The sequence below is a fragment of the Protopterus annectens genome, chromosome 5.part0, assembly GCF_019279795.1.
Source record: "Protopterus annectens isolate FY-2018-M chromosome 5.part0, PAN1.0, whole genome shotgun sequence".
In the NCBI taxonomy this organism is placed as follows: domain Eukaryota; kingdom Metazoa; phylum Chordata; order Ceratodontiformes; family Protopteridae; genus Protopterus; species Protopterus annectens.
Genome location: NC_056735.1, coordinates 1,796,908,421 through 1,796,922,671, shown reverse-complemented (window position 1 = coordinate 1,796,922,671; position 14,251 = coordinate 1,796,908,421). Strand labels below are relative to the sequence as shown.

At 43.8% G+C, this 14,251-nt stretch overlaps 1 protein-coding gene across 1 annotated transcript in view; it reads left to right on the top strand.

Annotated features, from left to right (window-relative positions):
- MICU2 (mitochondrial calcium uptake 2) overlaps positions 1-14,251 on the top strand; it is a 1,974,490-nt gene that overhangs the window by 1,629,777 nt on the left and 330,462 nt on the right. Inside the window, exon 9 of the mRNA XM_044071592.1 lies at positions 12,504-12,601. Coding sequence (XP_043927527.1) covers positions 12,504-12,601 — 98 coding nt within the window. The remainder of the gene's footprint in view (positions 1-12,503; positions 12,602-14,251) is intronic.

Below are 14,251 nucleotides of genomic sequence, written 5' to 3'. Positions count from 1 at the left end.
AGCCTTTTAGAGCTTTCCTGTGGGCTTTGGTGGATCAACGGTCAGTTAACACTGTTCCATTGCTGGACAGATAATTTCCCCGGGAGTGGGATTCTTCTTTATCTTTTGTAACAGTTAACCTTTTCTTTGAAACTTAAGCAAGAGTTTTTTTTTTTTTTGGCTGTCCGGTAATTTTTATTCAGTTTTAAATAGGAATGTTACATTTTTACTTTTCTGGTAAAAAAAAAAAATTGTTAAAACATAATTTAAACTACTTTTCCTGTGGAGAAACTGTTTACTTTTGGGTGCTGGAGTAAGTGTTTAAAGTGATGTTCTTCGTGTTTCACTGTTGCAGTCATCACATGTGGGTTATCCCTGCTGTGTGGTATCCCTCGGCCAGGCCGAATATCAGAGTCAATATTTTTCTGCGTCGGCTGCTGTCGCCTGTAGTCTGACGTCAGGTCATTAGTGCTATAAAGCAAGGCAGCCAATGCCATTACATCAGTCTTTCTTGCTGTGGAGCCCGTAGCAGAAGCAGTTCGCAAGTGTGCCGGCGGTCGCTACCAGAGTTTGAATTTCAGCTGAAAACATCTAAAGCTAAGTACCCCGTTGGGGATCCTTTTTTCTTGCACTAACCGATGTCCGAAAAAGTTAACAATTGCCTTGCCTGTGGAAAGCAGATCCCACACTGAGACTTCCATGCATACTGCGTCACTTGTTTAGGCCCAAACCACAATGTCCCCCCATTGCTGGTTCTGATCCCTCTTTAGCATGAGAACCATTAGCCGTAGAGCTCTTATTGTAGACAGGTATTTTCATATTCCTTCTTCACATTCCGAAATGGCATCCATCAGCCAACAGTCTGTGGACATTCCGAAAAAACACAGAGATAAAGATAGAGACAGACCACTAAAAGGCTAAGCCTTCCCACAGCTCTACCCCTAAGCAGGTCATCAGTTCTCCGGTATTCAGTGAAGAGCTTTCGTAGCCCCTGATGCTTGATTCCATATCTACGCGGGCCTCCACTGAGACCCTTTCGGAGTCCAATATGTGGCAGAAATCTTTTTTGTCTTCCGAGCCTTTGGCTGTCTCTACATTGTTTGGTTCCAGAGCTGCGACGCAGGCACCGGCTTCCAAGAAGGCCTCTTACACTACCAAATCTAGACAAAAAACGACATCTTGTCATCCGACTACAGTTTCTTTCATACCAACGGATGCTATTAGGCCTAGAAGCCAACCCACTCCTAGAAAATCTACCTCTAGCCACCATCTTGCTCCTGCTCCACCACCCCAAGCACAAATGCTTAAAATGGCGGAGGATCTCATTTCCCTTATCAGGAGTAGTCAGGCCACAACTTCTAAAAGAAAAAAAAAACACCCTTCTTCAGAAATTATGATGGAACAAGATTCAAAGGAATCTGACTATTCGGATTTTGAAGAGGAACAACAACCTCTGATTGCTTATGAGGACTCAAATGCAGAAGAATCCATTCCTTCTGTCTCCCCACCAGAAGACCTTTCCTTTGGGGAAACCCTTCACACCCTCAGGGAACATTTCCAATGGGAATTTCAGGATTTCCCCCATTCTAAGAAAAGACTTAGAGTTTCTGGACCTGCCCCAGCACAGACCCCCTGGCCACCCCCATTTTAGAAGTAGTAGATGATATTTCCATGAATCCAGCTTAGCTCCTGATGCCCTCCCACCTGCTCCCAGTAAGCCTGACAGGTATTACATAGTACCGGATTCTCACAAATACCTGTACAGAAATCCTGCTGCAGACCCAGAGGTCATTACGCAGGGACCTAAATTAGCTAAGACTTGTTCTGCCAAGAATCCTATTCCTTCTGACAAGGATTCCAGAGCTCTGGACAGATGGGGTAAAAAAGAGTACACCTCTGCAACCTTAGCTGTTGGAGCACTCAACTGTCAGTTCCATGGTGAAAATATCAACGACACACTTTGGAACTATTAAAACAAAAGATTTCAACCTTTCCTGACTGTGCCAGTTCGAAAGAATTAGATTTACTGCGCTTTACTTATCAAGTGGCCAAACACACATTACACTGTGAATATGATGCCCTAGAAGCCTCAAGCAGGGTAGCAGTGTCAGGATCTGTTATTAGGCGACATGCATGGTTGAAGGAACAGCCTCTCCCTGATCATGTCAAGTCTAAACTAATTGATGCACCCCTGGATAAGGACCACTTGTTTGGAGCAAAAGCAGAAGAGGTGCTTAAAAAGATGGAAGACAAAGCAAAATCTATGCAAACAGCAAAAGATTTCTTTCAGGTTCATCCTCCCAGATTCAGCAGTAAATTTCCCTCTAAGCACTGGTCCTTCCCTGCACCTAGCAGACAGGGCCAAGGTAAGCCCCACAGGGAGAGACCTCCCAGGCCCCTATCCCAGGGGCAGCAGAGAACCAAACAGTGGACCACTTCCACCACAAAGGCAGGGAGTTCTAACCCACCCTTCTATGGCAAAAACTCTCAATGACTCCCTCTCCCCCTCTACCTTCCTTTCACTCACCAAAAGCTAGGAGGAAGGCTCTCACTCTGCAAAGAAAATTGGCTTTCTGTAACAAAGGACCAATGGGTCTTAAAGATAATTTTTCAGGGATACAAATTCTCTTTCAACAAACTCCCAGTTCCAAGAGGGTACCCAGACTTACCTCCAAATCAGTGGGCAGAGGCATTGAAACAGGTCCAAACTCTCATATCCTAGGGGGCAGCAGAACCTGTCCCCTCAGATCAAACAGGCAAAGGCTTTTATTCAGGACTATTCCTTGTTCCCAGTAAAAGGGCACTTGCTGCCTCATCCTGGATCTATCCATTCTGAACACCTCCTTGGTGGTCCCCAAATTCAAAATGCTAACTTTGCAGCAGCTGCTGCCTATTCTGGCAAAAAGGCCTGGCTAGTGACCCTCGACCTAATAGATCCCTACCTCCACTTCCCCATAAGGGAATCCTGCAGGAAATTCCTGCACTTCAGAGCAGGCTCACAACACTTTCAGTTCTCTGTGCTACCTTTTGGCTTATCTACTGCACCCAAAGTATTCACCAAGTGCTTAGCCCCGGCCATAGCATTTTGCAGATGGAGAAATATAGAGTTACCCTTATCTGGATGACTGCCTCAATCAGGCAGAGTGCAAAGAAAAGCTGCTCCAGGACCTTCTCTTTGTCAAAACTCTCCTAACTTCCGTAGGGGTCACCATCAATGAGAAGAAATCAAAGCAAACACCCTCCAGGAAGATCATTTTCTTGGGAGCTACTGGACACAGCATCCCAAATGGCCTTCCTATCCCCAGAAAAGCACTACTTCCAGCCTCTCTACTTTACCCAGCTGGCTTCCAGAAGTCACCTCACTGAGAGGAAGTTCCTGCAAGCCTTGGGGTACATGGCATCTTGCATCCTTCTAATTATTCTGGCCAGGCTTCACATGAGGAAACTTCAGTGGCATCTAAAGAACCTTTGGTGTCAGCCCTCTCAGCCACTCTCCCTCTGATCCCCTGTATAAGGGCCGAGCTTCTCTGGTGGGCAGGGGTCTGTACCAAGAACAAGATTCTTCCTTTCATCCTCCTCCCTACTGGCCAGATCATCACCACCAACGTCTCGGACATTGCTTGGGGCACTCAACTAGCAGGCAGGTGCACCCAAGGTCTTGAGATGCCCAGCACCTTCCCTTACACTTCAGTCAAAAGGAAATGATGGCAGTACAAAAGGCTCTGACATCCTTCAAACCCCATCTCAGGCCAGGGGTTGTCCTTATCAAAACAGACAAATGTGACATATCGACAAACAGGAAGGGACACAGTCTTACCCTCTGTGCAGGCCTGCCATGAACCTCTGGCTGACAGCCTCCTCCATGGTATTACACCTAATTGCCCAGTACCTACCAGGGATCAACAACACCCTGGCAGACCACCTAAGCAGAAATTTACTAGACCCCCATGAATGGCAGCTCCACAGAAAAATCTTTTTGCAAGTCATTCGGGAGTGGAGCACTCTGGAGGTGGATCTCTTTGCTTCGCACCTCAACCAGCAGCTAAAAAAAAACAATTCTGTACCAGGGAGTATCACCACCTAGCATGGAAGGTGGATGCCTTGACCTTCCCCTCGAACTCCTCCTTTGTGTACACATTCCATCCTCTGCCTCTTATTCCCAAGGTACTGATAAAGATAAGGGAGGAGAGAACAAAGGCCATCTTCATTGCTCCAGACTAGCCCAGACAGCATTGGTACCCCTTACTGCGCAGCCTGGCATTACAGCCTCCCAGGCAGCTTCCTCTGACCTCAGACCTATTGACCCAGGTGGAGGGGGGGGTGCTGCACCCAGACTTGCAGACTCTCAAACTGTCAGTGGCTAATACTTTAAAAGCAAACAAGGGGTCCCTGTTAAGCAAACAGATCCCAGACATTATCACAGAGGCCAGAAGGCCCAGCACCCGAAAATCTTACACAGGGAAATGGAAAAGATTCTGCACCTGAAGCCAGCCCAGAGGAGGCAGTACATCACAACCTTTCATTCCTCTTATCCTGGACTACCTATCCGAGTTATTCAATAGTGGCCTCTCCTTCTCTTCTACTAAAATCCATGCCTCCGCCATTTCAGCTCATTTCGAAACATACCAGTCTCTTTTCTCACATCTTTGATTAAACAATTCCTCAGAGGGGCTTCTAATATCAGACCTCCCAGAAGGCCACCCACGCCAGCCTGGGACCTGAATTATGTTTTAGAAAAACTAACCTTACCACCATTCGAACCTGCTGCTTCAGCAGAATTGAAATACCTTTCACCTCAGCCAGAAGGGTTTCAGAACTTCAGGCACTCATGGCTGTTGAGCCCTTCATCATTTTCCATGCAGACAGGGTCTCCCTGAGGAATAACCCCTCCTTTATGCCCAAGGTGGTATCTGATATGACCCTCAACCAAGGCCATACATCTACCCATCTTTTTTTCTAATCCTAAAAACAAGGGGGAAAGAATTCTGCACTCACTAGACGTGCACAAACAACTCAGATACTATTGGGACCATAGTAAGCCATTCAGAAAATCAGACCAGCTTCTTGTAAGCTTTGCCCCAGGTGCAGAGGGGAAGCCCATCTCCAAACAAACCATTTCCAAATGGATTTCACACTGTATCCATTTTTTTCTACAGACTACATGGGGAAACCCATCCCTAAGTCTATCCGTACCCACTCCACTAGGGGCAGCCTCCACTTCCACTCCCTTCCTCAGAGGAGTACCGACCAGGGACATCTTGGAAGCAGCCAACTAGACCTCTGTCCATACCTTTGCAAAGCATTACCACCTACCTCTCTTTTCTAAGTCTAGGGCAGGGTTTGCCTCTGCAATTCTGCAGGGCCTCCTGACCCATACCTAGGACTCAACCTATCCTTCCACCCTTTTCCTCAGATTTGGGAATCCTTTCACAGGTGATGACTGCAACAGTGAAACATGAAGAACATAGTGCAGTTGTGTACACTTACTATAAATGTAGATGTTCAGGGGGGGGGGGCACAAGCTTCCCAAGGTGGCCTTTAGCCACCAGGACCACTTCTGTCTTTTCCCTTGTGCTTCTGACGGGTTAAGGCAAGAAAAACTGATGTAATGACGTTTGCTGCCTTGCTTTATAGCACTGATGACCTGATATCAGACTACAGGCGACGGCAGCCGGTGCACAAAAACATTGACTCTGGTATTCGGGCCGACAGAGGGCTACCACAGCAGGGATAACCCACAGGTGATAACTGCCACAATGAATACACTCGAACATCTACATTTATGGTAAGTGTACACAACTGTACTTTCTTAACATGGAAGGCAGTCTTAATTGCTCTGACCTTTGCAAGATTATCTGAGTTGGAAACTCTCATGGTGAATCAAACTTCTCATTTTCCAAAATGTTAGGGTTTCTTTAAGAACTAATCCTTTGTTTATGCCTAATGTGGTATCCATGTGTATCTTAAGCCAAGCTATCCATCTCATCGTCTTCTTCCCAGAACCTAAAATTGAGGGAGAAAGAATGCTTCATTCATTGGATGCCCACAAACAACTTGGTTACTATCTTGACAGAAGAAAATCTTTTAAAACTTCTGATCAGTTATTCATTTCCTATGAAGTAAGAAAAAAGGACAACCTGTGTCAAAACAGACTTTTTCAAAATGTTTTTCTCATGCTATTACATTTTGTTGCTCCCACTACAACAAAACTCTTCCAGGCAGGGTGAGTGCTTACTTTACTCTACCCAGGGCTTTAGCTTCAATCTGTGGCCTTTTGGAAGTGTTGGATACCAGGAGTATTCTAGATAGAAAACAGCAACCTGGTCATCTGTGCACACTTTTACGAAGCGCTATAAACTGTACTCCTTCTCCAGGTCTAGGAAATGCCTTATTAGGACCATTCCCTAGGGGCTGTTGGACCCTCATACTTCCCTTTCCCAGTTTTAATTTATGATGGTCTGTCTATATAAATCAAGTGAAAAACGATATACAGTTGTGTAAGTAAATTTTCCAAAATAGTAGATGTTTGAATAGCCACTCTGGTAGCATAGAGGGATAAATCCCTCACTACGGCCCAGTTGACCTGGGTTCAGTTACTGTCTCAGGGAGAAATGGGTGTTCACCACTGACCATTCCTTAGGAGAGTTGCCCTTGAACATAAGTGACAAGTGTGGGAGGTGGGGCAGAGAAGTGGGTAGGGCAAGTAAGGAAAATTGTAGGACAATCCCATAGGATGCTCTTGGAATCCACAACCATCCACAGTAATATTGGAGCAAGTCCGGTGGGTATGAGACAAGCTGGTGGGCCCAGCATGGACATGGGGTACTAGCAGGTGGGCTAGTAAATGCCCCATACTGGACCAAAAAAAAAAAAAAAAAAACTTAGATGTTTGAGTGATCATTGCTGCACTAGCCTAGCTTCATCCCCTATATTATAGGTTCATAGGTTCATATTAGGCTATCTGCCCAAGGGCATTTATAAGCCTAGCCCATAGTTATGTGGCTTTCGCCACCCCTTTAGTTTGAAGAAAACTATGCCTATTATTTTGCTGTGCCTCTGTCAAGCAGTGACACTGAAGTAATCCCTGGGGTATATCTGCGATCTCCCATCCATTGGTCAAGATTCCTCTTGAACAAGGCCAGCGAGGTGCTCTGCCTCACATGTACCGGGATTTTGTTCCACAGCATAGGAGTCTTTGGGTGATGAATCTGTCCCTCCAGCACGTTCTATTAATAACCGTGTCAAGGTTTAAGTCTCCGCCCTTGTGGTTCTGAGGGATCTAGATTTTTTGAGGTGAAGCATATTCATCAAATCTGGGTTTGACATGGCCTTATATGTCAGGCACAGATCACCTCTGAGCAAGCGGTATGCGACTGAATAGAGCTGGAGTTCTTTCAGTCGGGCAGCATAAGACATATTTTTGAGACCCTTTATCCTTTTGGTGAGGAACTTTTGGGGCCTTTCCAGCTGTTGCAGGTGTCGGGTCAGATACATTCCGAATGGGGCATTGTACTCAATTATAGGTCTAATGAGTGATGAGTACAGGGGGACGATGACCTCCCTAGATCTAGATGTGAATCCCTTCATGATCAGGTGGGCAATGTAGAAGGTTTTCCTAACTACTTTGGCAACATGAGTGTCAAATGAAAGGTTACTGTCAACCTGGGTCCCCAGATCCCTGATGACTTCTTCTGTGCTCAGTGGATTGCCACCTATATGGTAGCTTAGGGGTAATCTTGTTTTTCCCGAAGGGTATGACTATGCATTTCTTGGCATTTTTTAGGCCATGGCTCTGGCACCAGTTATCTGTTTCTGTGAGGCCCTTCTGAAGGATATCTGTGTCAGATGTGTTTTTGACTATGGCGCCCAGTTTGCAGTCATCTGCAAACTTTGTCAGCCATAACCCTCCTGTGTTTGCTTGTACTTCAGAAAAGTAGATGCCGAACAAGAGTGGTCCCAGGACTGAGCCCTGTGGGACACCACTTGTGACAGGCTTTGAGTCTGACATGGCGCCAGCAACTCTGACCCTGTGGGTTCTGTCACTTAGCCAGTTTGCAACCCATCTTGTGATGTATGGGTTTACATTCAAGCTGATGAGTTTTTCGATGATACCTGAGTGGGGTATTGTGTCGAAGGCCTTTGCCAGGTCGAGGTAGGCTGTATGGACTGCCTTGCCCTCATCAATAGCCTTGGTGACTGTTTCAAAAAAGTCAACCAAGTTTAAAAGGCATGATCTGCCTTTGACAAAGCCAAACTGGGATGGATCCAAAGTCTGCAAGTTCCCTATGTCTTCATTTATGAGTTCCATTATGACCCTCTCCATGGCTTTGCAGATAAGGCTTGTCAAGCTAATGGGACGGTAATTTCCAGGGTCGGTGGAGGCACGGCCCTTGTGAAGTGGGACCACAGTCGCCGTGCGCCACTCCTTGGGTACGTATCCTGAGGTGAGGCTAAGATTAAACAGCTGTCCTAACTGCGGGTTTAATTCCTCATTGAGTTCGTGGAGCACACAGCTGGGGACACCATCCGGTCCCATGGATGCTGTGTTGTTTGCCTTGGAGAGAGCAGTTCTCACCTGGGCGTTGGATATGTTTGGGGGGCTACAATCCTCTGGTATAGATATCTCTCCTTTTGGGGGGGAGAAGTTTGCACTGAACCTGTCAGCCAGTATGTTGGCAATGTGTGTAGGTTCAGTAATCTTCACATCATTTTGAACTAATTCTGAGCATATCTGGGAGTTTCCTCCTAGGTTTCTAACATAGCTAAAGAAGGCCTTATGATTTTCTTTTGAGTCCTTGGCGATTTTTCTCTCAAAATTTGCCTTGGATGATTTTATGAGAGCTCTTAGTTTTTTACTTATAATGATCAAAGGTGTCTTACCTTTCAAGGATTTTGCTCTATCTTGTAGTAGCTTCCTCCTTTTGTTGTAGAGCTTGTTTATGGCTGGGGTCCACCAGACTGGACGCTTGCCTTTGGTACAAAGAGTCTTAGTTTTGTTTGGGATTGCCTGATCCATGCAGTCCTGTAGGTGCTGGTAGAAGGCATTTGTAAGTGATTCAGCGGTTTGAGTAATGTTTACCACTGGCTCAGGGGCCTTAAAGGAGACCACACTAGTTTTTAGAAGTGTGAAGTCGGCTTTTGAGAAGTTTTTCACTGTGGTCTTTTTTTATTTCAGGTGGGGGCGGGATGAGGACCTCCAGCGAGATTAGTTTATGATCTGATCTCACCAGTGAGGGGTATACTTCCGGTGTTGAACATTGTGATCCCATGTTCGTGATGATGAGATCAAGTATGTTTTCTCCTCTTGTGGTTATGGTGACTAGTTGTTCCATGGCATTTGAGTTTATGAACTCCAGGAACCTTTGGGCTAGAGTGTTTGGGCTTGAGTAGTGTTCCCAGTCTATATTAGGGTAGTTGAAATCACCTAGTATGATGGTATTTGGAGATGCATTTATCCCCTCCAGTGTTTTCAGAAAGGCCATGTGAGGTTCCTGAGTTTGAGAGGGTGGCCTGTAACATGCTACAAATTGCAGAGCAGTCTTGCCTATGGTTAATTGCACCTGGATGGTCTCCAATGCATCGTGCGTTGCCACCAACCTTGAGGTGTGTGTGTTCTTTATGAATATGGACACCCCCCCTCCTTTCTTGGTGTTGTCCGGATTTTGGGGCCGGAACGCATGATATGAGGTGAAACCTGATAGTGCTAGGGTGCTCTCAGGAGCCTTGAACCAGGTTTCTGTCACAGCACAGACATCAATGTTCTCCATACCGAGAAGGGCCTCGAGTGCGTGCATCTTGAGATTGAGACTTCTGGCATTGAGCAGCATTACCCTTAGTTTTTTTCCTTTTTTGTGTTCTAGGGTGGTAGGTTTAGAATGAGCCTTGCCTAAAAAAGGCACTATGGGGGTGGCAAGTGCCTTTGCCAATATCCGGAAGCCCAGGGGTGACAAGGTGCAAGCCGTCCCTTGCGAAGCAGCGTGGCTTGTCCAGCATGTCATCCCAGGCAGACAGACATTGGATCCCCTTTGAATGACACCAAAATTTAAGCCAATTATTAAAGCTGATCATCTTATCACTGTATTGTGGCATCATTCTAGGTGAAGGTAGGATACTGCTCAAGGTCAGGGTCATACCTGCCTGGGCTACATAATCAGAGACCTCCTCAATGTCTCTTTTCATGTAGTCCAAGGAGGTACGTCTCAGGTCGTTGACACCAGCATGGCCAATGACTGAGTCGTACTTGTACTTGCTGTTGAGAGACCTGAGTGCTTGCGTTATGTGGCGGATTCTAGCACCCGACAGGCAGCTTACTGTGACCTTCTCCTTACTCAGTCTGGTGAGCGGGACGTCAGTGTGCTTGACTATGGAGTCACCAATGACGAGTGTGTCTGGCATTGTGTTTGGCCTTAAGGGCTGTGACTGTTTGACACTCTGACTGTGTGGTCTATGTGAAGCATGTGTTGGGTCCTGAGGTGGTAGTTGTTTGGGTATCTGCTTTGGAGGCCTCTGCTGTTTTGGTAGATTTTTGGTCAGAGCCTCCGAGTATGTCTTTGTGTGATTATGTGTATGATTTGAAGTTGTGATGGTACTATGTGTGACTGGGTATGTAGTGTGTGTGGTTACCTTCTCCTCCTGTCTGGTCTTGCCAGTCCTATGTTGAGAGAGCTCAGCCTCCAGTTTGGCCGTATAGTTGCATCTCGCATGTATTTGTGTTTTGTGGGAGAAGGAGAGGATTGTCTGTGTACATGAGGCAATTGTAACATTGCCTCAATATTCCCAGGTTCACCAGTTGAGCAGGAGAGGACACTAGCAACTGATCCCTCGACATGCTAGAAGTAATAGATAAAAAACTTACAAAAGACTCCGGGGGATGTGGGTTCTAGGCTGGTGGGGTACTATCTATAATAATAGTGCTTAATCGAGGTGCAAGTACTGTAGGAGCAAGTGCTAGGCTTTACAGATAGAGAATAGTCTACTTGGGAATCAAGTAGAGATGAAGTTTTTAGTTATAGGATACGCTGGTTAGATCGGCAGTACAGTTCGAGGAAGGTAGATTTAAGGGAAAATTTGAAGAGTGGAATTTAGGTAGCCGAATAGTTTAACCTTGTTAAACCGCTGCTCTTGTGTGCAACAGTGGCAACTCCTTTATAGCAGGGGGCTGGAAAAAACAGGAAATGACCCAAAATGGCCAACGAATTACTAGTTGCTGTCTCTAACCACTCCTCTGAGGACAAACAAGCAGCTCAGTACTCCCCACTCCCACTGGTGAGTAAAGAAACTACCTCTGGCCACACAAGAAAATGGAGGAACACAGTAACCAAATACAAAGCCCAGGGATCAGCAAAATCTGATCACTGGAACAACTAACTAGGAAAGTTTAGGAAAGCAGAAGTATTTTTTTGATTTTTTTTAGTTTTGCAAACAGACAGAAAAAATACAGTAAATGCTTTGGTATTCGACTAAATTGCTATCAAAGGCTGGTACACTTGAGTGTATTAGCCTGTTTGTTACTTTTAAGCAAAACTTTAGCCAACAAGTGCAATCAACAATTTAAGCACAGAAAAACAGGAAAATCAGGTAATAAAACAGTAATATAGGCACAAACAGAAGTCAAAAAGCTCAAAAGATCGAAAAATGCAAAAAAGAATCTTTAAAAAATACTTATAATCAAGAAAGTTGCTTTTTCTGCTCTCTGCTGGCTTAGGAACTCTGCAGGGAACCACGAGGAGCTATGCCAAGTTCTCTAATGCCTGAAAAAGCCCGCCAAAGTGCGCTTTATAGCAGGGGGCTGGAAAAAACAGGAAATGACCCAAAATGTTTTTATGCCAGAGTGTGGACTTTTGTTATATTACTAACTTTGTCCTCTCAGGGATTTAGCCTCTTTGTTGGCATGAAAGCTCTGAAGGACATGGCCCCAAACCTGACTTTTAGTCAGTTCAGCTAAAGCTGACCAATGGTTTTGGTGTAAGGTGCCCTGAAAGCCTTGGAATCTGAATGGCTGTAATATATTTAGCAAAATACAACCCGTGTAGCTAAAGCTATTGCAGCAGACATCATTTGAACATCTACTGTTAGGGTAAGTTTACTTACAGAACTGTTCTTTTGCATTTGGCCTTGTCAGTTATATTTTTCTTACCAGGTAAATTCTATGTGCATAGTTTGACTGAAGTTTTTTTTATTTATCATGTGGCCTGTGTTAACTGTCCTTCGTGGCTTTACATTTTGTTTGGTTACTTGGACTCTTAGGCAACTGTACGAGGAGGCAATGTATTCTTACTAAAGCAACTTCTGTCTGCTGTGTCCCTGTGCTTATTATAGATTGTGATATAGCAGCCATTTTATGTATTGAAGTAAACAGAGCTATTTTCAACACCTTACATTGTATAGATGTATCATCTTAAATTTCCAACCCTTTTAAAGATCCAACAATTTGTCATATTGATTGTCGTTAGATGATTTTACAGATCCACATTTTAAATATTGACTACATAACTAATTTATTGACTTTTTTTTTTTTTTTGCAGGAATCCTCTGATGAAAATACCGAAAGTAGTACTACACTAATGATGTATTTCTTTGGAAAAGGAGGAAAAGAAAAGCTCCAGTACCAAGAATTTTATAAGTAAGATCTATTTATGTTTACTGTACTTTTGTTGATAATTGTAATTTTTATGTGACATATTTACCAATTCGAAACAAGTTGTGGTAAAAAAATGTCATCTAAATCTGAGATTCATATTCATTACTGAATCTTACATCTCAAAACTAAGTGGACTAGCTCATAACTTATCCAGGCATTACTTCACCTGCACCAAATAGTTGATGTCCTTCCCAAAATTTAAGATAAAACAGTTAAAGGAAATGTCAATCTACCTAAAAAAATACTTTTGCACTAAAAAGTGCAGGTGCGGCCTTTAATTCTGCCAGTCATACATGTCCTTATATTGAGTCTTGTCAAGAAGCTTGCCACTGAGCTCTGCTAACTTTTTCTTGCATTTGGCTGGACATCATTTGGAAATAGATTCTTGTTGTTAATACTTGACAGAGTGATAGTTCTTTAGTAAAGTCATACTTGATAGTGTGGTGAATTGTTACAGTATATTTTGCTGCCATACTTGATGATGTCAGTTTTCATAAAAGTATCTACTCATCAGATTTGCATTTATAATTTAACATCTGTATTGTAAAATACAGAAGCATTATTCCATTGTGTGTTCTACATGCAAGTAGTTTAATGTGATGTTATTAAAGACCTCATTTACACACAGACTAGCAATTAGTGCCGAGGACTAGAGTACTGACTTATCTTTCCACCTTCATTTACCTGCTGTGTGACCTCGAGCAAGTCACAAACAGTGCTTTTGGGCAGTTGGGAATTTTGGGATAGGCTCTTAAATGTTGTCCTGGACTGCATGCCTAGTAACTACCTATGACTGTGAGCACACACACACAAACCTGGCAGACATCTGAAAATGGAAGTAGTCTAAGAATGTAAGTTTAGTGTTATATACTATATTTCGTTTAGTACTAGTGTGTGTGTGTGTGTGTGTGTGTGTGTGTGTGTGTGTGAGAGATATGTATATATATATATATATATATATATATATATATATAGTGTGTGTGTATATATATATATATATATATATATATATTTGTCTACTTTTCTTTATTGAAATTACATAATCTCGAAAAAGAAAAGTATGACCCCCTTTCCATGAAAGTGCACTTCAATGAAATTGCACTGTCGCGAAAGCCAATTCACCGAATCGGCAAAATAAAAAAAAAAGAAAGATTTTAAACACAGTTTTGCAAGGGGGGCAAGTCTCCCTGCGACTCCCACACCCCCGCTACTTAAATATACTAACTCCAAGATCACACTACAGTGGAGATAAGGAAGTATCATTTTCCCCACTATAGTATGATCTTTGAGTTAGTATATTTAAGTAGCGGGGGGTGCAGGGGGACAAGACCCCTGTGGGCTCAACCTTCTGTTTGTCGACAAACTGTGTTTCGACAAACAGAAGTAGACCCATACATACATACATATATGTATGTATGTATATATATATGTATATATATAAAAATAAACATGTACACAAACTTTATATATATATATATATATATATATATATATATATATTTGCTTCTCAAACTGGTGCCCGTATTCACGACCAAAATACATCCAACAGTGCACGGACCATAAACACAACTCAACTAACTCCAGCACTCGTTAGTATAGTGTGCGCCCAAGCAACAATTGCCCAAAAATGCA